Source organism: Durio zibethinus, chromosome 27 (assembly GCF_047325235.1).
Source record: "Durio zibethinus cultivar Kanyao isolate XHJ-2024 chromosome 27, ASM4732523v1, whole genome shotgun sequence".
NCBI classification, from domain to species: Eukaryota; Viridiplantae; Streptophyta; class Magnoliopsida; order Malvales; family Malvaceae; genus Durio; species Durio zibethinus.
In genome coordinates this window covers 1,067,987-1,092,320 of record NC_143188.1, presented here as the reverse complement: position 1 = coordinate 1,092,320, position 24,334 = coordinate 1,067,987, and the positions used below count along the sequence as shown (strand labels likewise).

The window sequence follows — 24,334 nt, the reverse complement described above, 5'->3', positions numbered from 1 at the left end:
TTAAGTTTGAGCTCACTCTAAATTACTCAATTTGAATTCGATTGAATTTTATTTTTTTTTAACTCGAATTTAATTTGAGATAAAAATATAATTATTCGAGCTTACTTGATTAGATTTGATTAACATATAAAAATAAATTTGATTTTTATATTCGATAAAAATTTGATTGTTTGTATTTAAACTCAAGTTTTAGATATTTTATTAATTAAAATAATAAAAATATATTAAAATATAAAAATTCGATTAGTCTCATAAACTACTCAAACTTTACTAGATATAAAAATACTTGAACTTGGCTTGATCGATAAGTAAAGCTCATCGAACTCAAGCTCGATTCGAATAATAACTGTGTTAAATTCGAATTTTATTCGAGTCGAATTTGAATAGTTTATGAGTACTAATATATTATTTACATCTTATTGAGTATGATAAATTTTTTCTTGATTTAAGAGATTCTGTAACCTATATATATATATATATTTTTTTTTTGTATAAAAAAAATTATTAGTAAAAATTGAATCAAATCACATGTACAGTTGAACAATGACATAACCCATCAAATGATCGGTTCTGAAATTGATGCAACCATGTAAAGTCGTTTACTATTAAAGTCGAGCAGCTTATTATCCGGACGGGAGAGAATTTCAATCATCAAAGTAAACTAGAGCTTTTATTCAAAGACATGAATGTGATCCAAAGGCATGGAAAATCTGGAGTCACCCATTTACACTTGCTGCAACCATGAATGCTACGCTATGATCATGCCATTTCAAGATAACAGACCATAACTTTTGCAATGATTCTTGTTTGAGCCGAGTTTCGATATGAAGATAATCTTAAGAGGACAAGGAAAAGAAAAAAGTACTTGAAGTAAAATCAAAAAGTGTATTTTATATTTGTACTTGGACATACAAATTAAAAAGAATAAAAGAGATTAAATGAAAATAAAAGTAAAACTTATGAAATTGATCAAGGTATCTCTATTTATAGGCAGAAGACAAGAGGATAGTAGTGATGCGGCCAAATTGATATAATATTAAACATGTTAGATTGGTTTGATATATTAGATCGATTTAAATGTTTAAAATGTTTTTAATTATCTATTAACAATTTTTAATAATAAAAAAAAAACCTAATGCTATTTGTACCAATAAATGCCCCCAACAATTCTGGCACAGCCTTAATATTTACTGTTCATTTTATCTCCAACTATGGAAGCTCAATGAGTGTTTCCATTTCATAAAATTCCCTCAAAATGACTCTCATTTTTTAAAAAAAAAAAAACAAGGTCAAAGTTGTCCAGCTAAGCTTCTCCCCGAACGATTTTAAGGACACATTCCCACAAAAACTGAACCCTAGTTGACGAGGAAAGAAGCTAGCAATTGCAATCATTTGCATAATTACTACATTTTTTTCTTCTAGAGAGCCCACAATTTAGAATAACTAATGTTTTAAGAGAAACAAATTGGGCAGCAATGTAGTTAATCTCTTCCTAAAATTTTCCTTTACAAAACAGGTCTTAGATATGCATTATAAAGCGGGAAAGAAATGAGGGAAGGTAATTCTTACCACGTGATTGAAGAAAAAAATGAGTGATCTATTTGCATGATGATTCTCTTCAGTTGAATTTACAAGATCAATGTCAGCAAAACAGTAATTGACATCGATTGATTCCTTTTCCATTAAGCACCAGCCAAAAGTAAAGAGTTGAATTTTAATGGATCCCAATCATAAAACTGCTGATTTTCTGATTGCAAAGATGCAACTTATAGGTTTCATGATTCAAATCATAAAAGTATCACTAACAAGAAAAAAATCTCACAATTTTTGGAACTGCTTGTCAATTTGATTGCTATTATTGTTATCCTTCCATGAAGATTGAACTGCCATGTTGGCAGGCTGCAACCAAATAAAAAGAAAAAACATAGCTATAATATTGGAAATTGTATTAAAAAAATGCAAGCAAAAAGCAGAAAACAAATGGAGATATCAATAATCACATAATCAGATCACATTGCCTCCACCAATTATAAACAGCTTGGTACCTGTTTAATATCCAAGCTAATGTTAGAACCTTTATTTACAGGGGTCCAACCCAAATGAGACATTTTCTCTGAGCCATAGGAAGGGTTTTCATGGCCATCAAGTTCAACCAATCGAGCCCCTGCGTGAGCCTTATTTAGTTCTTCAACTCTCCAGTGAACCAGAAGTGAACCTCTGGCTTCAACGATTCAAGCTCATCAAGAACAGCTAAAAGTCTCTGCAAAGAAGAAACATTACAACCAAAACATCATCATATACCATACGATCGGACTCACATCATAAAGCATCCAGAACAACATGAACTTCACCTTCCTATACACCGCCTTTTCTTTAGCAAAACCTGATAATCTCGATGGAATGGTATAGTTTCTGTCACCAGACTGATCCAAAAATAAGTTCACAAATAAGATTATACAAATTAGTTTAGTAGCAAAACTAAGCTTCCCTCACCTTGAATACCTAAGTAGTATTACGTACAAATCTACTATATTCTTTTCTTCTCGATAAATGCTCGCCTGAAAATTTAAAATTACATAAAAACCTGTAAAATATACGTAAATTTTCAAGCTAACAGAAATAGACTGAGAATTCGCAAGGCAATGTTACAAAGGAAGCTAATAAGCACTTAATCACTAGCATTTTCAAATATTAAGATAATTAATTAAGACCAATGAGCTACTGAAGTCATGGATTTAAATATGGCCCATGACCTGGTGTAGTGGCCGCTATTTAACAGTAACACTACTCTTTGTCACCGCTATTCATTGAGGTGTGAATCATCATTCACACAAATAATAATGTATCACATCCGTAAATAGTAGTATAATAAAAAATTATGACCATAACAAGATGCTAAAATTATTATTTATGCTTTTTTTAATATATTTATGAATTTTATAGCATATTAATTTTGAGTTATAATTAAAATACATGAAAAAATTATTTTTATTTATAAATATAAGATTAAAATATTATAAATTATTTTAAATATTATATATAAATATTATTATATTAAACTATTCTTTTACTTCATTTTTTAATTTCTAAAAAAATTACTATTATCTTATTCGTTATATTTGGAACTACAGGATGTGACCGAAAAATGAAACCCCTACAGGATTTTAAATCCCTTATTTGAAGCATTAAAACTATGATTTCAGTAGCCATTAAAACTTTAAAAAGAAAAAGAATGATTAAAACTAAGATAAAGCTAAAATTAAACATTAAACAATCATAACGCCGTAATCATTAAGAAAAGAGTACGATTAGGGAGAGAATTGGGATGGAGAACCTGTTTGAGGAGATTATCGGCGATTCGATAATAATGGAGAGTACTTTTTGGTGGTAAAATAATTAATTTTTAGTTATTAGCCATGTATTTGAATCATAAAAAAATTTTTAAAAAAATATCAGTATTAATCTATCTATTAGTTCAACTTTTAATTATAGTGATCAAATTTTAATTTTTAATAGTTTTCAATGAAAAAATAAGGAATATAGTAGTATTTGATAAAATATACTTTTCTTATATGATAATCATTTGTTTTAGATCAAATTCAAACAATAAAAAGGAAAATTATTTCCTTCATTTTTTTATTCACCTTTTTCTCTTGACCCTAACACATCTAAATGCCAAAATTTCAATTGTTGGGTGTTGATTCCAAATCAGGATAGCCTCATAACATGCAATCTCCTTCAATGCAATTTCTTTACAAACATTTTGGTATGATAGTAAAAAGGGCAGTTCAAAGATTGACACTGGTTTTTTTTTTTTCAAACAGGAGTTTGATGAACACACGAAAAGAACAACTACATTACACTTAAGACCAAAAATGAAACACAAATGGATGTGGTTGTGGCTAGTGATTATTTTGGTAAGTTATGGCCTGATATTAGCAGGATGGCATAGAGAAGTTCATTCCAGGAGTCTGGAACACCTGGGAGGCACCAGTGGCTGCAATCTTGGAACATGTCAGGGGTCCTCAGGATCTCTGGTGGTCGATAAATCGAAGGATGCCCGTCTTTTCTGTAGGCTGTCATCGTGGTGATGTTGAGATAAAATACTGGTGTTTTCATTTCTTCTATTACAGATTCCAGGATGCTCATCATCCATGGATATGGTGCTAGGCTTGTCTCATTTGCTATAGGTTTTGTTTCACCATCACAGTGCCCACCAGTATCCCACTGTCCTTTCCTGATATGCCAAAGAATACAAATGATCCAATTACTATGCTATTAGAGGTGAGAAATTCCATTGCAGAAAGCCCTTTTTATACTTGAAGTGAGAAGCTGAGTATCCCGCAAAGCAGACCCTGGTGCGGTTTCTATCAATTTTAGCATCAATCCATTGTGCCCATGTCCTCAATGCCTTTGTAAATGCTTCTTTTACTTCCAATTTGTTATAGACATGGCTGCTTTCCTGGAAGTAATTTTTGCTGCATTTAACACTAAAGCCTATCAGAAACTGATGGTAATTCGGAAACTAATGGAGAAAAAATTGCTGCAGATTTTACCCTTTGCCAGTTCTCTGGTGAGTCCACCAATCTACCAGTGTTGAAAACAATTATATCAGCATCCCTGTACTTAGAACCCTGAATCATGTCAAGTCTCAGTGTCTCTCTTCTGGTCCCAGTTTTATCAGAGATTTTCCATTCTTGGACAAGGAATGGTGATTTCATGAAGTCTATTGAGCACTTGTAATCCTATATCATTTCAGCAAACAACATTATTTAGAAAAAAAACTGTTAGATATTAAAGCAAAAAAAAAAAAAAGAAAAGACAACAAAGAAGTAACAACAAAAACAGTTTCATTAACTAGAATTGCGAATGATGATTTCACTCACTTTGAATCTGAAAGAATAGAACCCTTGTTTCCTGAACTCACTCCTATTGGAAACTTCAAAGACTCTTCTCTTATCTTGCAATGATTCTCTCAATGCACAGACCAGTGACTCCCACATGTTCCGATTCAAAGAATCACCCACGAAAACCAGTCTCTTCCCTCTCAACATTTCCAACATTTCCCTCCCATCAAACCAACACAAGTCAACAAACATAAAAAAACAACACATCTAGCAGCAACTAGGAACAAAGAAATGAAGGGATCAAGGGTTGTAAGTTCTCTATAAATCTTGAAGAGGAGTCTCAAATTCGGACCTTGGAATTTGACAATCAAAAGGCTTCCATCGGTATGTAACGTAACTCAAATCAACCCGGCCATTCTTGAAGCAGTTAAAAGAATTATCAACAAAGGGACAAGACCCTTGTAGGTAAACGGAGTCAGAATTATCCAAGACCCAATTACCATTGAAGATATCACAAGAACTAAGGTCTATTATCTCATAAGTTCCATCTTTTACAGAATTCCCATGAGTTCTTTCGACTGCGATAACCAAAGAAAGAGTACAGTTACTTTGCAAGTCAGAGACGAGGCAAGTGTTGGAAGAAGAAACTGAAGTGAATGAAGAAATGTAGTCTGCAGCAAAGCGAAGCCGAGTGGCCAAAGCTGAGGCTAATGCGGTTGGAAAACGCTCGATGAGTGATGTGGAAAGGAAGAAGAGTGAAAGAAGAAGCAATGAAATATAGAAAATATGGGTTCCTGATCGCCAAAGAAGGCATAAGGCGGCTCTTGAAACTTGCATCAAAGTGGAGATCGTGTTCTTGAAAGACGCCGTTAGGGGGTAAAAAGAAGAGAACTAGACTGGAAAAACAGAGGGAAAGGTAGTTTTAAGTTTTAAACGTGGGCCGCATTTTTTTGATATACCACAGGTAATTAAAACGTTAACTTGCAAAGGGTAACATTAGGCACTTTTGCTTGCTTCTGAGTCTGAAGTCTTAGCTGAATTTGTGAAATAAATTTGCAACTCGTTGAAGAATTGATTTTTAATAGACGTTGAATTTCTCAGGCATCAAATTTCTTCATTTCACAATCATTGTTGGTTATCATGTTTGATTGTGGTAGATTTCCAGGTTTACTGCTGCATGGTTCACACCAAGGCCAATCTCTTATAATTTCGTTAACCTGAATCCCATACATAGTCAATGACAAAATACGAAATTCAAGAGATATGAAGACAAACAAAATCAAAGTTGTATATCCTTAAATGATGCTCGGCAAAACTTCAGTTATGTTTTATTGCCTCATTTTGAAACAGAGACATTCAAAGTAGAGGCAAGAAATCCTTCAGCCCTTTAGTGATTCGGATAATTAAACATGTTGCAGTAATTGAGTGAGCCCGATAATCATGCACCCTGTCCTAAACAAAATGTGAGTGCTGCCTTGTTTGTACTGCTTCTCTCAGATTCAATGTGCTCTCCCACATTGAAATTACCGACACAAACACAGACTGTTAATGGTATTTGATGGAAAACCAAAAAGGAACAATGTTAAAGTTGATTTTTGAAGCTACCTCTTTCAGGACCATAGCCACATCCTGCTTGGATTGTGTCTCTAATATCCTGAACCATGGCCATGATGTTCTCTATGCAGTTGAGCACTAGGTGTGTCTGTGACAGGCAAGCTCCAATGCAATATTTATCAATGTAGTCAAGGGGAACGTCTAGGTTTCCACTTGCAGTAAACCTGCAAGTTTCCTCACAGCTGCTATTAGTCTGAAAGTTATGCAAATAGAAACAAAGAAAACAATTCCAATTAAATCTTTAAGATATCCTTAAATCTTTCTATAGGCACAGTCATTGATGATTGGAAAGAAATGTTCACAAAAATAATCAATAGGAAGAGGAGATATCAGATTATCAAGTGACAAATGTTAAGCCTGTTAAACCAAGAATAAGCAATCATTTCTTCTTATTGCTGTCGATTGAACATGCATGTCCGAAAACCTTACATTTTTATCATTGAAACATAACAATGCCTTGGAGACACCCGTTTGAGGCAGATCTTCATCTGCCTTCCCTGTCAAGGATTGCAGCAAAGGATTAATGCACTTCAAGATTAATGAATGATATCAAAGAGAAAAGTTTATGGTTCTTTGTCAGATACCCAAGTAGAAGAAGAAATTAGACATGCACACCATAGTTAAGGCTAAAACCCATAATTTGATTGTAAATAAGACTGCCATTTTAGAAGCTTACAGACAGTTTGAACCAATGGAAAGGAAGGCTGAATTGGAGATAATTATACAATAAATCTGTGTGAACAACCTCAGAACTATAATAGTCAGTTGTCCAATGTAAATTTTCTGCCTCAGCATTAAACATAAAACCGCTTCTGTTGAAACAGTGCTGTAAATGAACCCTCTCAAAGTCGGTGTCATTGACATACTCTGGTTCTATTGGCCGTGGCCCCGAAACCATTAATTGAATAGAATAATTTTCTTATACAAAATAAGGATTAAGGTGAGTTTGGTAAAATTGATTGGGAAAAGGGTGCCGTTTGTTTGTTTTCATTGTTTTGGTTAAACTTTGGAGGAATGCCAAAGACTTCGTAGGTATGGAGCAGGTGGAGTGCACCATACTAAAATATATTACATAATTTATGCAAAAAATATATAAAAATAATATAATTTAAAATTTTAGTAAAAATTATATGAATTTAATAAAAAATCTAATCAAGAAATATCATTTGGACAATTATGAATTACAACGCTTTCTCTCTTCATTAAAAATCCCTTTTACAGAAAATAAAAATAAAAATAAAAACACACACAAATTCTTCTTTCAAGTTGTGGTGACTTTTCCTTGTTACTTTTGGATTGGGTTTTGGTTTTAATGGAATTTCAATTCTTCCTAGTTGCTTTCATTATTCAAAACTAAAGACAAACCAAATAAGAAAACCATGGTTAAGTTAATGGGATCTTTGAGCTTTAGGGGAAGAGACAGTTAAACGATCCCAATCAAAATAACTGACCACAAACAAAGCCTATCCTCAGAAGAAGGTTTAAGGATCATAGAAATTTCTTATGGGGACCAAGAACATGAACGAAGGATCATAGAAATTTCAATCCCTTCTGGAATCTCATATTACCACTCACCATGGGGAGAAATGTATTGGATTCTTTGAATTATAAAACTCACAACTTTAAGCTCTGATTTGAACTCGTGAAAAATGTTTTTTTAATGCATCGGAGTCTACATTTTATAACATATATGCAATCATAAAATGCAAGCTCTAACCCAACGACGAAGCTCTCATCATGCATCCAAATCAAGCATAAGTGATAAGCCAATGACAGAACAATGCAAATTTCTTTTCAACAATGAGGAATCCATTTTATTAAAAGATACCAAGTAATTCAAGTGCACATTGCAAATGTATCCAATTTCATCATCATCATGAAAATGTTATGAACATTTTCATCAACTTCTCAGACCACCTGATGAAATCTACTGCGCCTGCAACGAACATCAACAGAAATTAATCATAATTATGACGATCCGACATACTTCATTCAAGAGAAATACAATTTTAACACAAAATTTTAGTAACTCACATTGTTTTCTCGACCTGATGTACAAGCAGGTTTTCTTGGAGGTAATTGTTGGTGTGGTGTTCTCTGCGTGCACAAATGCAAACAATCCAATAAAATTATCGTTTACACAAATTTATCGAGAAATTATAAAAATTAGAATAAAAATATCAATTTTACTCACACTTAATGAAAAATAAACTTTTTATCTAAATAAAAATAAAAATAAATATTATATTATGAGAATGAATATTACATCATGAGGATGAAAATAAGAATATGTATATTTTAAATTTTTTACCGAGCATAGGAATAAGAACAAGTAATATAGCACTCACTTATTCAAATACCCATAGTCTATATATATTTATATTTATATATATAATAACTAATTTTTTAAATAATATAAATTAATTAAAACTAATATATATATATTTAAATTAATTATATTTTTTATTTTTTATTTAAACTAATATATTTTTATTTAATTAATTAAAACTAATATATAAATTAATTAAAACTAATATATTTTTATTTAAATTAATTAAAACTAATATATTTTTATTTAAATTAATTAAAACTAATATATTTTTATTTAAAATATATATTAATATATTTATAAAAAAAATTACATAAATATATAAAATAAAATTTAAAAAAAATAAAAAAATACATTTTGATTTTTATTTTATTTTTACAACTTATAAAATTATCTATACTCGTTAACCTACAAGAATAAAAATAAATTTATAATATTCATTAAATATAGATATGATAATTGATATAATATAAAAATCAAAAGATGAAAATAAAAAATATTTTATTTATCTTATATCTTATCCGTTGTCATCTCTAAATAAACGATAAAAATGGATCAATCGTCACAATATATATACCTGAAGCTTTGGTCTCAAAGTCTCGATGGCCACTGTTGATTTTTGATTAACTCCTGCACCTTGCTGTTTCATACTCAGACAAGAAGACAAATCAGAGCAAAAATGGTGGAAAGTTGAATACCCAACAAATAATATCCTGTTCACCCAGATTAAGTCTCTGGTTTCCAGTTCGGCTTGGGACCCTCTGACCGACAAAATAAAAGAAACAGAAAGAAAATGGACTCCAACTGTAAATTTTTGGGTCATCAAGTGTTGGACAAACATCTATTTTTTTTTTCTTTAATGTGACAATTACCTTACATAATGCCCAGTCTGCTGAATCAAAGAAGGCACGTTCATGGTCCTACATTCATTTTGTTAGCTCGTCACATCGAAGTATAATTGAATTTTGTCTTAATCTAGACGGTCAAAAGTTTTTGTTTACCTTTGAGATTAAGGGCTTCTTCTTTGGCACCAATCCTCCGTATTTCTTGGACTCGGTTGTTTCCTGTAACAATTTGAGATAAAAAAAAAATGTAAAAATAAAATTTCACGTCATTTTTTTATAAAAAATGATAATTAAATATTACTTTTTTAAAAATAAATAAATTAAATTTCGAATTTAAAATTTCTTTTGGTTGCAGCTTAACATCAGTTGAGGATTCTGAATAAAGTACAGTTGTACGTATAAATCCAACACTGCCGACATTTCAAAAGAATGTCTCTGACATTCACAGTACGTACAAGTTACATCCCTCTCATCACAACATATTTAACCGGACGTGTCATACTAATAGCCGTTGATTTGGTGACCCTACATGTCTACCATCCTAGATATGAGCACAGGGAATAACTTTAACACCATAAATCACGCAAAAGCAAAAAAATATCTTCTGATTGGGAATATTACAATACGCCCTTCCATTTCCAGCCAAAACCCCCCCAAAAAAATACTCAGTGAATCTCTACAGGCCCATTTTTTGGAAATAAATTTAATTATATTTCTAAAACATTTTTATTTCAATTAATGAAAGAGAGTTTAGAGTTAGAGAGATTATAGGCTACACCCACTTGCATGTGGGCTCACACGTGGACTTTGGTAGTGAACATCAGAACCGTTGATTCTTTCATCCAGAATTCATCAATAATTATGGAGGGGAGTTTAAAAAAAATTAACGATGGAGATTGATGGGTTAGATGGGACCCTTAATGCTAATATATTAAACGTAATAATAAAAAAGTTCAAGTTTACAAAAAAGCTAACAAGAAAATACCTCATGGTCTTGGGTGCCATAGAAGTCTTCACCATGTTTGTAGTCTGCCATTTTTAACTTCCTCCTGTTAAGTCATTCAAACATCATTAATATAACCAAAAAAAAAAAAAACCTATAAATCGAATTCATGTTTATATAAAAATACGTGTTTTGTATATGTGTATCTGCACGCACGTGAGAATAAAATTTTACCGGAGTAATATGAAAAACAGGACAAGTAGAAACCCAGGATATAAAGAAAGAAGATGAAGGAAGGAGAAGGAAAAGAGAGAAGGAAGAAGAGGGGGTCTTGGGGATTACCTTGCAGAAAGGAAAAAGGAAGAAATGCAAAGAGAGAAAGAGTGAGGGAAAGGGTAGAATGACGGAAAGAAAAGAGAGGGGGATGTGTTTGAGTGACAAGGTGAGATAAAGAATAATATATTCCATGTTGTAAGAAGTAATTAGTATATATGTTTATTTTAGGTTCAACAATATGAAAGAACAAATACACAAAAATTTAATTTTTTAAAAAAATTCCATTAAGAAAATGACATCATTAATTTATTATATAACTTTTTATAAATAAATTTATAATTAAAAAAAACTTACTCTTTTCGTTTCAAAATATTTATCATGTATTGATTTTTTTGAAGTTTAAGAAAAAAATTTTAACTTTAATGCATTTAACATTAAATTTTAATTTTTTATAAAATTAAATTTTCATGATTTTTAATGTCAAAAAAATCATAAAAATAATTTTAAAATATAAAAAAGTAAAAGTTTAAGATGTTCAATAAAATAAAATAGAATATAATTTTGGAATATCCAAAAAAAAATGAAACGGAGGGAGTATAATTTTAAATTTTAAAATTTAAAATTATTAAATATTATTATGTATAAATTAATTAAATTAATTTTGAATTTAAAATATATATTTAATTATATTTATATAGGAATCTAATTTGATAGGCTTTATTTCTTTGTTTTATTCATAATTTTGGTAATTAAAATACAAAAGTGACATTACTGTTTATGCCGTTAACATGTCGATGTCAGCCGGTCCATACGAAACTCACGCCGTACAATTTCTCACGTGCAAAATCTCCGCTTGTACCGACACCTAACTCATCTTCACACGTGTGGAATTGGTTTTATTTATTTATTTATTGTTTTCTTTATTTGCATAACATTTTTAAAAAAGCAATTTTATCATTGTACTAAGATTGTATTTTGTCATTATAAACTGATTTTGTATTTTTATTTTGATTGATTTTTTTCATTATACTTATTTTTTTTATTTTTGGACCAACACTAACAAAAATAAAATTTTTTATACCAAAAAAAATCAATGTATAATTTTTTTTATACCAAATAATAAAACTAGTATAGAAGTGTTACTGGACCAGCCTTGTTTTGTTTAAGCATTGTGAGTACAAAGTACCCTTCAAAATTTCTTCTTCATAAATAGTAGTTTAGGAAAAAAAAAAAAAACAATGGCACACCTTTTGCATTTTTTTTTATTCAAAATTTAAGGTAAAACTTTAATGAGAATTCAAAATCCCAATTCAGGTTGTAACTACAAAAAAGGTAGGAGCAAAACCCATTTATAAGGCTTCCCACGGCGGAAAGTTTGAATATGTGCGTTGTAATTTATATGAAATTCTATATTATTTAAAATAAATCGATTTTGAGTTATGATATATCTTATGTTTGAATCGAAAAAAAATATAAGTAGGGCTCATGCCTCACATTAACTAAGCTTCTCACGTTGAGAAGTTTGGATGTGTGCATTATGGTTTATATAGATATTTACGTTAACTCAAATCAATCAATTTTAAATTAAAACTGTATCTTATTTTAAAAAAAAAAAAAATTCATTATAAGTATTAACATGTTAATAATATTCTTCAAGATTAGTTCTGATTTTTGAAAATTTTCATTAATTAATGAATCGGTTCTAAAGTTGAGGATTTTGAATTTGATTCTTAAAAAGATTTTATATATATATATATATATATTCAAGGGAGAAAGAAAAGGAATGAAGCAGATGATTCAATGATTCTCATGTATTGCTTTGAACAAGAGCTCTTCAGAGTTTTAGAGCTGAAGTTTTACAAACTTTAAACAAGCATATAATGCAAACCATACAAAGATTCTGAAACCAGCAAAGCTTGATCTGCTGGTTTCTCTATTATTCATAGACCAATTCTATTTCAATCAATTTTGTTTTCTTGTGAACAAAATGGATTGGGGACTCAATGACTAGTCAACAAGAAGTTATCAAAATCCAAACACTATAAGAAACTTACAATCATGACCACTTTCTTCCCTTCGGGAACGCAGTGGAACTTCCTCAAACCCATAAGATTTTTCTCACATGATCTGAGGGAGGAATCCTAAGAACACTTATAGCAATGATAATTAACTTAGTTCTATGATGTACTCCTGACTCTTGAGAGTCTAGGTCTTGATGCCTTCCAAATTTGCTTGGAGAGAAATGGAGTGCTTGAGATCTCCAATGTGTAAACTATGTTCACCCATTGGAATTCTTCGAATTCCAAATTCATCAACCACACTGAGGTGTTTGCAGGCATGAATATTGATTTTGACTCGTTGTTTAGATCCGGCGACGACATTAACTCTATCAAAACCTATCAATTGCTTGTTTGGAGACCATTTTCCAGTGGGTGGTGGTGTAGAGAAAACAAGCAAGGTGTGAGTTCCATCCATATTGCCAGTGTTTTCCACATCAATGTGGACAAATAATGAGAGTGAGTCGCAATTGGCATGTTTCACTCTTATGGCATTGCTTGACAATGTTGAGTTTTTGTTGGTGTAGAGATTGGTGCCAAGAAGCACTGGGAGCTCAGTTGGAGCGAGGGCCACAGATTGTTTAAAGGTTGTATAGCTCATGCCATGACCGAAAGGAAATACTACAGGACCTTTATAGAAACGGTAGGTTCTTCCAGGGTAGCCTCCGGATTGTCTCATCCCCATGTTTGTCATTGGTACTTTTGCTACATAATCTTGTGGATACCATGTCATTGGCAGCTTTCCTCCTGTGAAAAATATATATATGAAATTTGCTATGAAAGTGGGAGAATTGACATAAAAAGGTCAACCAAGTTGATGGAATCCTGAAAGATTACCTGGATTGGTTGTTCCAAATAAAACATCTGCAATTGCAGCTCCTCCAGCTTGGCCTGGATAACCAGCCCACAAAATGGCGCTTACTCGAGGATCATTTTTAGCAAATGACACATCAATTGGACCACCTGACATCAACACCAACACAGTAGGGCCTCTAGAGGCTCTAGCCACTCTGGAAACCAGCTCTTGTTGGTGTCCAGGCAAGAGCAGCCCTGCCCTGTCCCTGAATTCTGCTTCTATGGATTGATCAAGCCCCATTACAAGTACAGTTGCGTCGGCCTGGCGGGCTGCAGCCTCTGCGGCTCCAAACAGATTGTTTGCTTTGCAAGCAACATCTGAACACCCTGCCTGATGAATTGTCCTAGCATATCTTGAAATATCTTGCAAGGGACTCGTGTAACCACATGCGACTCCTGCATCAAAGAAACAAAATAATGATCATGAACTTTGCTTTTTCTGGGATATTTTTACACTGCCTCGAGTTTCCAAATTTCAATTCAAAAAGCAAATGACTCTAAATGTTTCTATCTGCCAAATTATGTACCAATTTCGTTCATCATGCTTGAAAAATAACTAAGACAATTGACTGTTACCGGCATAGTTTCCTATCATTGTTACTGTAACGTCGGAGTTGGGCCCAATAACTGCAACAGTGCGATGACGAGAAGTTGACAATGGCAGAGAAGGCCCAGAATTCTTTAGCAAAACAATGCCTTGTCTGGCAGCCTCGAGAGCTAGCTGTTTATGGGACGGAGTGCACACATCTCTTGGGCCAAGGTTCCCATATGGTTGGCCTGATGGCTCCCCATCAAACATGCCTAGCCTCATTTGGACTGTAATGGTATTGGCTAGTGCCATATCAACATCAGCCTCAGCCAACAAGCCCCTCCTTACTGCCAGGTCTGTGTGGACCGCCAAAAATGGCCCACAATCCAAATCCAAACCTGCAGATCAAAATGGTCAAGCCCAAGCTCAAGAATGAAATTGTTAAATCCCTCTTAAAACTCTTAGCTTCTATTAATAATATATATATTAGGATCAAATGTTGAAGCTGAAGCTGACCTGCTTTGATGGAAGCTGCAGCAGACTCTTCAGGGGTAGCAGTGAAATGTTGAGTATCATACATTACCCCAACCGAATCACAATCTGATACAATATACCTAATTGACCCAACCGAAAACAATAAAAGTAAAATCAGAAAACAAAACCACGATAATAGAACAGAAGCCATGCATGATGCACCTTAGTTGACAGAAACACACCCATTAAGGCCCCATTGACCTCGGATGGTACCCTTGAGTAGATCTGGGTCGGCACAAGTGGGCTTCCCATTGACTTGATTGTAAGAGCACATTACACTTGCAACTTTCCCTTCAACCACACAAGCTTTGAATGGCACATCATATGTATCCACCAGGTCCTGCTTGCTAACCTGCATCCATCATTAATTAGCAATTAATTATAACTTAATTTTGACCCATAAATAATCACTGACCTTAAACCTTTCTCTATTTAGCCAAAACGCTATTTGAAAGTGAGGTCACGTCAATCTTCAATGGTATCTTCAATGGTATATAATGGGGTTATTCTTTCATTACTTTTTAAGAGGTGGTTTCATGAAAGATTAAGATTCCAGTCCCAACGCTTGCATTTCCTTTTTTTTTATAACCCGTGAGCTTGACTTTTTATAAAAAAAAAAAAAAGCATTTTCAATATTACTCCTTTTTAATTTTCTTTTTCAATGGTCCTATTTACGAGTCCTGTTGCTAATCTAACAGCTAAAAACTACATGTGACAGCTAACATGGTCAAAGTAAACCATTTAATATCTTATTCTGTCTGCTTAAGCTAATTGAATGGTCCAGAATCCATGGCTAAATCGTGCTACTTGCTACATGTGAATGCTAGAAGATCCGTCCAAAGCAATGCAGTAGTCATTTTCAAGTTCTTAACAGAGATATGGACAAGGAAAGTTGGTAGTTTGGCCAAACTTTTCAAATTTTCCCTAGTTCAGTAAATTATTCTGATATAAATTATTTCGTCTACAAAGTTAGAAAACACAAGTCAGCACGTATATATTATCTTACCCTTGCATTGAAATGGTATCGATCCACACCATTCCAATTATCAAGATCATAAGCGGTGTAATGTTTACAGCAGGCAGCAACTTTTAGGCGGTTCCCAGTGGCACTTTGGAGCCCACGGACGTAGCTAGCAGCATACTTACCCGCTAGAACTGGGTCTTCACCGGGAGTCTCTTGGCCTCGGCCCCATCGTGGATCACGGAATATGTTCACATTGGGGCTCCAGTATGTCAAACCAGCCATTCCTCCATTGTACATTGCTCTAGCTTCATCGGAAACCACCTGCAATCCCAATAGGACAAAGTAATATTACTAAATTACCATAGTTAACTGAATTAAGCCTACTTAGTGCCTGTTTCATTGAAACATTAATTAGTATAAGCATTTATTTCTAGTTAATCAAGATTTGATCTTTAATTAATCGTGAATAACATTTCCAGAATAAAATATTAAATGCATCATAATAATATAAAAGAATACGCATTTAAAATTGTTCAAAAAATAAATTACATCCAAAAAAAATCTAGAATCACTTCTTATCATATTATAAAAAAATAATAATGAAATTCAAAAAAAGAAGATCATAATACGATTAGATAGGAATTAATATGAATAAATTATTGAATTGTTTCGCCTATAATACTCAAATGAATTAAATTAATTATGGAACTTTTAATACAAAAATTAAATGAAAAAAAAAATAGAGTAGATATGGTATATTTTTAAGTATGGGACCTTACCTTTTTTTATTATTTTTCTTGAAATTATGGGACCCTAAGGTATCCTTAGCTAAGATGTATACGCAAATTAATTACTTGCAAGTCCAACGATCTACACAAACTCCATAACATCATTGTCATTCAGCCACCGCTAGGTTAATTTCTACTTGCTAGCTAAGCCCGCTAAACAACTACTTTCAATATTACTAATTTTTTTAATTGAAAAATCGTATTCTGAAAATTAAAGAAAAAATTAAATATAAATGTTGAAATATAAGTTAATTTGACGCTCAACTTATTTTTGAAATTTTAATATAATTATTATCTTTAATAATTAAATTTTATTCGATAATAATATTTATAATGTTCTAAAGAATTTTTTATCCTAAAAAAACCAAATCTAACAACCCAATAATAATAATAATAATAATAATAACAATATGTTTTTTATGTTCTCGTGTTTCATAGCAGCATAATAAGGATGAACAAGACAAAATTTTAGTAAAGCAGACAATGACAAGAATCTTGAAGTTTGCCATGTCTTAGATGGAAATTTCATGGAGTAAAGGCAAACAATGAGACAATTTTAATCTAGTAACTATTAACATCACATATGAATATAGGATATATTAAAAAAATAAAATAAAACACGTATCAATCTTTTAATCTTATTTATAAAATTAAAAAATTATACTAAAATATATAAAAAAACCAAATTCTTAATTAAAACTTTCTATTAATCATAAAAAAATATTTGTATGAAAAAAATAAGAGAACTCTCAAAAAAGATATAATTAGCAACTAAAAGCTTTATTATTTTCAATTAATTAGTAGATTGAGTTATACACGTTTGGAATAATTTCCTTTTTTGATTATAATATGAATTTGAGAGGGGTTGATTAATAGTATAGTAATTGGTTGGAGAATAGTGACAAGCTTTATTGGCACAGTCTTTATTCTTGACCTAACTCTCAAAGCACACTTATTTCCAAATTTATTGGCAGATAAATTAAATAATGAACCCATTGGCAAGGGTTTTTGAGAACTTTATTTCAAAATAGTGTACCATTTGAAAAGGTTGCAATAGTGAAAGGTAACCCTTGTGTGGAAATTTTTTTTTTTTTTTTGTTAATAAAAGAAAGCACTCTGGGACAAAAGCAAAAGCCAAAAAATGCCTAGGACGAAAGAATTGAAAATGAAGTGTGTAGATTGATATATATTTTTTTATCATATAAAATATTTAAATTTATATATTTATATCATATTTTATATAAAAATTACGTATTATAATTAGTATCGATATAAAAATATACAACATATTTATTTTAATTTTGTTAAACTCATATATAATTATTGTTAAAATTTTAAATTATATTATTTTCGTATATTTTTTATATTATATTCGTATTATATCACCATATCGTATTTTAAATTGTTAAATAATATTTTAAAAGCAATGAAATCAATATCTTACTACATAAGAAAGCCTTGTTATATTTATTTATTCTTTAATTTTCTTTGTTAAGGTTATGATAAAGTGAAAAATGACGAATAAATGTGTTAAATCTAATAATAGTATTTAGTAGTTACCCGTCCGATTTGCTCCCAGAGGGATTCATTGAAAGAAGCAGCGGTGGTAATGACTTGAGGGAAGCTAGTGGCACCAGGAAAAGCACCACCAAACTTAGTCCCAGGACCCACATTGGATACCCCATGAAGTGCCTCAGACCACCACTCGTACCCTTGAATCCCCAGCCTAGGCACAGCTGCAGCATTGTTAACCAACAGCCTGATCTTCTCCTCCAATGTCAACCTCCCAAGCAAGTCCCTCACCCTCACATGAACAGGTAAATCCACTCTGCAAAACCTCAACCTCCTCGTCAACCCATTCCGGGGATCGCATGCAAACGGCAGTCGAGCTTCCCCCAAAGAAATGGAAACCAAACATAGGATATTAGTAATGACAACAACTCGGAAAAGTACCTTTAATGATATTTTCTCACCCATTTTTTATTTTTAATTTTTTTTTGGGTGAGATTGGCGATGGCTTAAAGGTGTATATATAGGGGAAATTTTGGGTTCATGATTGGATTTCCACGTCGATATGAAGCTAAAAGCTAAAGAACAAGAAAGCAACCGAGTGAGAAATGGGATGAGAAAGTTAGTTCAACACGTAGTTTCGGTGTGGGAATAGCATTGTGGGGCTAGAAATTAGAGTGGTAAATGAGTGAGAAAAGCGAAAAGGTTGAAAAACTATACTATATTAGCCATAACCTAGAGCTTGAAAAGAAGAAAGAGGACGTGAAGTTAAAACCAAGAGATATTGGTCACGGACCAAAGAATCTTTCTGGTCTCATTCACGTTAACTTTGAATGAAAGAAATTTATTTATTTATTTATGAAAGAAATCATAAAAAGAAATTAGTTACTACTCATTACATTATTGATTAATAATGTAAACTATATACTTGATAATTATCGAAAATAAAAAAAAGATTTACATAAAGTTTCATAGGTGAAGTTCGTAAAATTTATTATTGTATAGAAATAAGTAAATAAAAATTAAAATCATAAATCAAAATTGATATATTAAAATATCTCATAAATTAAGTGTCTAAAATTTAATAAATTTTGATATATTTATTAATAAAACTTTTTAATAAAAATAAAGTGAGAAAAAAAAAAGAGTCGAAAGTAAACATCTGGCTAATCTTACTGAAGGGTCAAAATAAATTACATGCAGTTGTCTTTGGATTGGACTATTACAGGGGCAGAGGTTTCTATTTGTCATTTTTTTTTTTTTTTTTTATGATAAGCAATGAATTGCTGGCACTGAAGACTGTAAAATATTTCTCAAACATGTGATTTCAGTTTGGTACATGACACCATAAAAAGGAAATCTCGTGACTGAAAATATTCAGTTTCTATCATACCTAATAAAACATGAATTTTTGTCTTCATTATTTCCGACTTTTATAGAAAAAAGGAAACCATTTTTCTTTAGAGTTACCATGTATTTTTGGATATGGTTGTTGACAGATGAGATAATACAGATAATATAATCAATTCTACGGAAAAAAAATCCATTCTAAAAGGGTATTTCTCTATTTAAACAAAAAAAAACTTAAATCATGTTTTTGGGTAAAGTTTGTAAAAAAATTTTTAGAAATAATTTAATAAATATTTTAATAAAAAAATTTTAATTGATAAAATTTAATATAAAAATTAATAATACGTAAAAAAATTATTAAAAATATTATTTATAATTCAAATATGATATGTACTTATTTAACGGTAAAAATTTTATCAAAATTTTTACTAAAAATGTCTATATAAAAAAGTATATCAAAATTTATTAATTTTTTTTTTAAAATTTTTACACTTAAGCTATGTAACAATGCATTTAAATCTATCGGCAGTTATGATTTTTATTTTAATTTATATTTAATTATTTTTAATAAAAAATTTCATAAATTTCATCTTAAAAAATTTTATTAAAACTCTCCCTTATTAAATTACCTATCAGTAATGAAAAGACATAATACCAATTAAGAAGCTACCTACCTGATCACATGATTTATCATGATATTTAATTCTAGCAACAACAATTTTCAAATAATTTCTATGCAAATAAATTTTCTTTTTCAATTTTGTGCTTTTTCATACACCAAGTACAAAGTGAAATTAACCAAGTTTTGTAGTAAAAATTCAATGGTTAAAATCAAGATTAATCCAAATAACTAAAGAGTCCAAAAGACACATTCTCTCCCAAAAAAAAAAAAAAAGGATTGGATATCTCCCAACAGCAATTTACTTACAATCCCTAATTGTAATCAAAAGATCAATATAACCATGAAAATAGTTATTTTCTACCTATAACTATAGGTTTCTTCCCAAGTTGCTAAAAGATAGTCATAGCAATTCGTATATTCGTATCGTATATAACATTAAATTCAAATATTTATATTATATTTTATACAAAAATTGTATATTATAATTTGTGTAGACATGAAATATAAAATATATATTTTTTAATTTTGTTAAATACATCTATAGTTATTGTTAAAATTTTAAACTATTTCACTTCTATTTTCTATTTTCATATTGTATTCGAATCATATAACCATATCATATTTTAAATTATTAGATCTACTAAAAGATGATGTGATAATTAGAAATTGCAATTATTCATATGTCAAGCTATTATTGCTTTATTATTTAGATTTTATTAGACAAGAAGAAACTATAAGTACAACATAAATGGCTATCTCATATATAGAGCATTTATTTGATATAATTTGATACAAAGCACATTATTGGCATTCCTTTATGAACTTTTCCTAAGGAAATGTCACAAAAAGAGAAGCATAAAGCTAACTTATAACACAGATTTAGGCACAGCTATGAAAGTAAAATGTTCAAGGTTTGTTAAATCGAATTAAAGTTCCTTTTTTTGTTATTAAAGACCCTTTTTCATTAATGGGTGTTTGTTATTTTCAATCATGGCCATGGCCCATGGTATGGGAAATAACTGAATACGTAATAAGGAATGATAGATAGATATATATAGTTGAATAACGAGCATGCCTTTGTACAAACCTTGACGATATCCCCAAAGAAACAGGCTTTTCTGGCATCAAATCGGACCAGACCAGGTCATCATGTTCATGTTAATCAGTTAATTTCTTTTTGTGTTTGTCTTCCTTTCCTGTCCCGAGATGAAAGCTCCCTTTCAAATGGATTTCATTGGATCAGGCTTTTCATCCTGGGACCATGATGTTAGAACAGCAACATTATCCAGCAGCAACTTGTATGCCAACCAAATATCCCCCAAGTTCATGAAATCACGCTTTGTTTTTAACACTTCATTTGGACTTGCGAAAATTATGAGGCGATTTGTACATGAATGTTCAAGTCAAAAAAACCCGCCAAAGTTGAAAATTTTTATCCAAATATATGCATCTGTGTTGTAGAATTTCTTCAACTTTAAGTGGTGAGAAGATTCATTGTATTCATCAAATTTGAGTTAATTTGGTCAAATGCATGCTAGGAAAATGGAGGATTGATTTTTTTTTTTTTTTTCATTTGAAGAGATCAAGAAATTCAAACCCAACTCTTTAAACAGACATATATATAAGGGTTAATCTGATATTCTGATACGAATATCTCATTTCATGTGTATGTTAAGGTAAACGAATGAGATATCTCATGTCACTAAAAAATGGAATGAAAGGGTGGCATATATACCAAAAGGATTCGAACATAATAGCTTAAATTTTTTTTGTTCAAAATGATGTTTAACATATATGCATGAATTTTTTTGACGTGTTCTTATGAATTTTAAATGTAATTTATCTTTTCATCAAATGATATCAAAATCGAAAATTTGATTTGGACTTAAGAAGTAGTGGGGATACTGTATATAATTATAAGAAAAGCACAAGAGGGCATCCATTGAATAATTAAATAGTCTAAAAATAACATAAGACTTGGTTGGTAATATAAGATCTTATTTTATAACCATTCAATAATTCTAAAAGTATTATTTGAATTTAGACCCATCTAACTATACATTTTCATGTCTGCTTGTCCAGCCAATCTATAGATGCCTCCTTAATAGACTCGCCACCAAACTCTTTTCTATCAAGTTAAATGTGCACGAAAAAATATTGGTCCAAATAATTTTTGCTTAAATGAAATTGTTTTCATTTCTTTTTTCGGATCCCATTAACTAAAAGTAAGTGTTCTTAATTTGATAAACTTTAAAGAATAATTTGAGGCACTCATGTAGTAGTTCAGTTGATAAAGAAAAGAAACCTATTCTTTATCGGTTAGGGTTCAATCATCGTGAAACGCATTTTAAAAGCAAAATTTTAAATATAAAACCAAAAGTTATAAGGAAATATATCGTCTGAAATTATTATATTACAATTAACAATCATTTAAAATTATATAAGATTCAGTACAAAACTCGTATTTATAAATGATAAATCTTTATATAATTTTTTATTTTGATTAAATAATTATAATATTATCATAAAAAATTATAAGTGAAATGCTCTCTAATTATAAATGCGCCTTTAAGATTGTCTTGGAAAAAAATATAGATTTAGACAAGATCTGAAAATGATCTTCCTGTCTTATTTATTTTAAGACAAATAATTTGGACCGTATTATTTAATGTGAATATATCTCTGATTCATTTTCAACTAAATGTAGGCTTAGCATTTGCTTGCAGCCATTGCCAACCAATCCAGCTCGTTCTTGCTAACATGTAGCACCAATATCCAAAACATTGGAAAGTGACATTCATTACATTGCATGGATATATGGATATTGCGGGTTTTAATAATTAGGTCTTAAATGGACAGCCAACGTGATCATAAATGTAACAACTTGCATGGAAACAATGGCAGATGATTGGTTCGAATGGGGGCCAAACTGAGCCTCAACTGCCCTAACAGGATCATGAATTTCGACAAGGCCCCACACCAATTCTTTTTCACTTGAAAATTCGAACAAAATTCGGATGAGAATGACTAGATCTATCAGAAAAATGAAAAAATGAGCCATGGGTTGGGGATGAGATTGACAAAGCTTTCTTTATGCTGCTTGAATCAGCAGGACTAGATCTCATAATTTATATATTTATGATATAAAAATATTTAAATTTATATATTTATATACAAAAATTATATATCATAATTTATATTAATATAAAAATATTAAATATAAATTTTTATTTTATTAAATTTATATATAAATATTAATAAAATTTTAAATTATATCATTTTTATATTTATTTTTTGTATTAAATATATTTTATATTTTATATTATTAGATATAACAGACGCGTAGAAGGGGCGGAAACGTGGAGATACGGCTTAGATGTAATATTCTTATCCTTAAAGTATACAACAATTAGTGACGTAGAGAAATGGCACTCTTGCCAACTAATCAACAAAAACCTTTCCTTATCTTCTTCCTCCCCCACCCTTTACTCCTTTTTCTTCTTTCTTTTTACAATTTTTTTCGACTTGATTTTGCTAATTATGTTCACATTCGATCATTGCATACCGTATCAGATTCTTTTTAAATATAAAATTATGCATTTAATTACTAAATCAAATATTCAAATGCAGCCAATATTCGTGTGATTTGTTTTGTGTAATTTTAAAATTTTAATTTTAATGAAATAAAAAATCAATGTGTTAATTTCAATTATTAAATTTCAATTCTTGACGGATTCAAATAAAAAATTATTCGAATGTAAATTTTGAAATTTTTGATTGGATGCAACATGCACAAAGCAAAATACTGAAGACACATACATATAGGCATTTTTTAAATGGAGATGAGAAAAAAATTGAAAAAATTAATAATCGATTTGAAATTATAATGTTTAATTTGATTTTGATCGATTTTTTTTTTATTTGGTTTAGATCAAATTCGGATATTAAATGTATATATTAAATTTGGATTGGATTTCATATTAAAATGTAAAAAAAAACCTAAATTATATATTTTTATACATATTTTAAATTTTTATAAAATAAAAATAATTATTTTATATATAAATCTATTTAATATATTAAAAATTATATAAAAATAATACATAAAAATAAAAAATTAAATTTAAAAATTAATTAATCAAATTAAACTAATCAAATTTGATTTAAATTGAATCGATTTAAAAAAAAAAATCAATTCAAATTCAGATTAAATTTAAAAATTTTATAATATTATATATTATCCAAAACATCGAATTAAATTCGATTAAATCT

At 30.4% G+C, this 24,334-nt stretch overlaps 3 protein-coding genes across 5 annotated transcripts; all 3 read right to left on the bottom strand.

Annotated features, from left to right (window-relative positions):
- Positions 1 to 3,598: 3,598 nt before the first annotated feature.
- On the bottom strand, positions 3,599 to 8,397 carry LOC111279121 (protein trichome birefringence-like 4). The gene is given in 8 exon segments (XM_089756640.1): positions 3,599 to 4,237; positions 4,320 to 4,478; positions 4,557 to 4,585; positions 4,587 to 4,745; positions 4,887 to 5,080; positions 5,201 to 6,625; positions 6,891 to 6,958; positions 8,290 to 8,397. Coding segments are annotated over 6 exon segments (1,353 nt in total). The 5' UTR covers positions 5,685 to 6,625; positions 6,891 to 6,958; positions 8,290 to 8,397; the 3' UTR covers positions 3,599 to 3,909.
- On the bottom strand, positions 8,249 to 11,038 carry LOC111279120 (uncharacterized). Of its 3 annotated transcripts, XM_089756639.1 has the most exons (7): positions 10,921 to 11,038; positions 10,621 to 10,684; positions 9,792 to 9,854; positions 9,663 to 9,710; positions 9,368 to 9,430; positions 8,496 to 8,558; positions 8,249 to 8,397 (listed from the first exon to the last, which is right to left on the bottom strand). In XM_089756639.1, the coding sequence occupies exons 2-7, from the start codon at positions 10,669 to 10,671 to the stop codon at positions 8,389 to 8,391; spliced, it is 297 nt and encodes a 98-aa protein (XP_089612765.1). In that variant the 5' UTR covers positions 10,672 to 10,684; positions 10,921 to 11,038; the 3' UTR covers positions 8,249 to 8,388. The 3 variants fall into 3 exon arrangements, with proteins under 3 accessions (XP_089612765.1, XP_089612763.1, XP_089612764.1); XM_089756637.1 differs by lacking the exon at positions 8,249 to 8,397 and having other exon boundaries at positions 8,484 to 8,558; XM_089756638.1 differs by lacking the exon at positions 8,249 to 8,397 and having other exon boundaries at positions 8,484 to 8,558; positions 10,813 to 10,962.
- A 1,609-nt stretch (positions 11,039 to 12,647) lies between these two features.
- LOC111279595 (beta-D-xylosidase 1) lies at positions 12,648 to 18,584 on the bottom strand. The gene is made up of 7 exons (XM_022866549.2): positions 18,142 to 18,584; positions 15,836 to 16,114; positions 15,012 to 15,181; positions 14,812 to 14,909; positions 14,343 to 14,693; positions 13,749 to 14,162; positions 12,648 to 13,658 (listed from the first exon to the last, which is right to left on the bottom strand). The coding sequence occupies exons 1-7, from the start codon at positions 18,556 to 18,558 to the stop codon at positions 13,060 to 13,062; spliced, it is 2,328 nt and encodes a 775-aa protein (XP_022722284.2). The 5' UTR covers positions 18,559 to 18,584; the 3' UTR covers positions 12,648 to 13,059.
- Positions 18,585 to 24,334: the final 5,750 nt, after the last annotated feature.

Excerpts from the sequence above, each read along its gene's own strand:
- LOC111279595 (XM_022866549.2), bottom strand. The coding sequence starts at position 18,558 with ATGGGTGAGAAAATATCATTAAAGGTACTTTTCCGAGTTGTTGTCATT. Across the intron at positions 14,910-15,011 it reads GGTCAATGGGGCCTTAATGG|GTATATTGTATCAGATTGTG; the intron begins GTGTGTTTCTGT and ends TGGGTCAATTAG. Across the intron at positions 14,694-14,811 it reads TGCAGCTTCCATCAAAGCAG|GTTTGGATTTGGATTGTGGG; the intron begins GTCAGCTTCAGC and ends TTTGATCTGCAG.
- LOC111279120 (XM_089756637.1), bottom strand. The coding sequence starts at position 10,671 with ATGGCAGACTACAAACATGGTGAAGACTTCTATGGCACCCAAGACCAT. Across the intron at positions 9,711-9,791 it reads AGAAGCCCTTAATCTCAAAG|GACCATGAACGTGCCTTCTT; the intron begins GTAAACAAAAAC and ends AAATGAATGTAG. Across the intron at positions 8,559-9,367 it reads CTTTGAGACCAAAGCTTCAG|AGAACACCACACCAACAATT; the intron begins GTATATATATTG and ends TTGTGCACGCAG.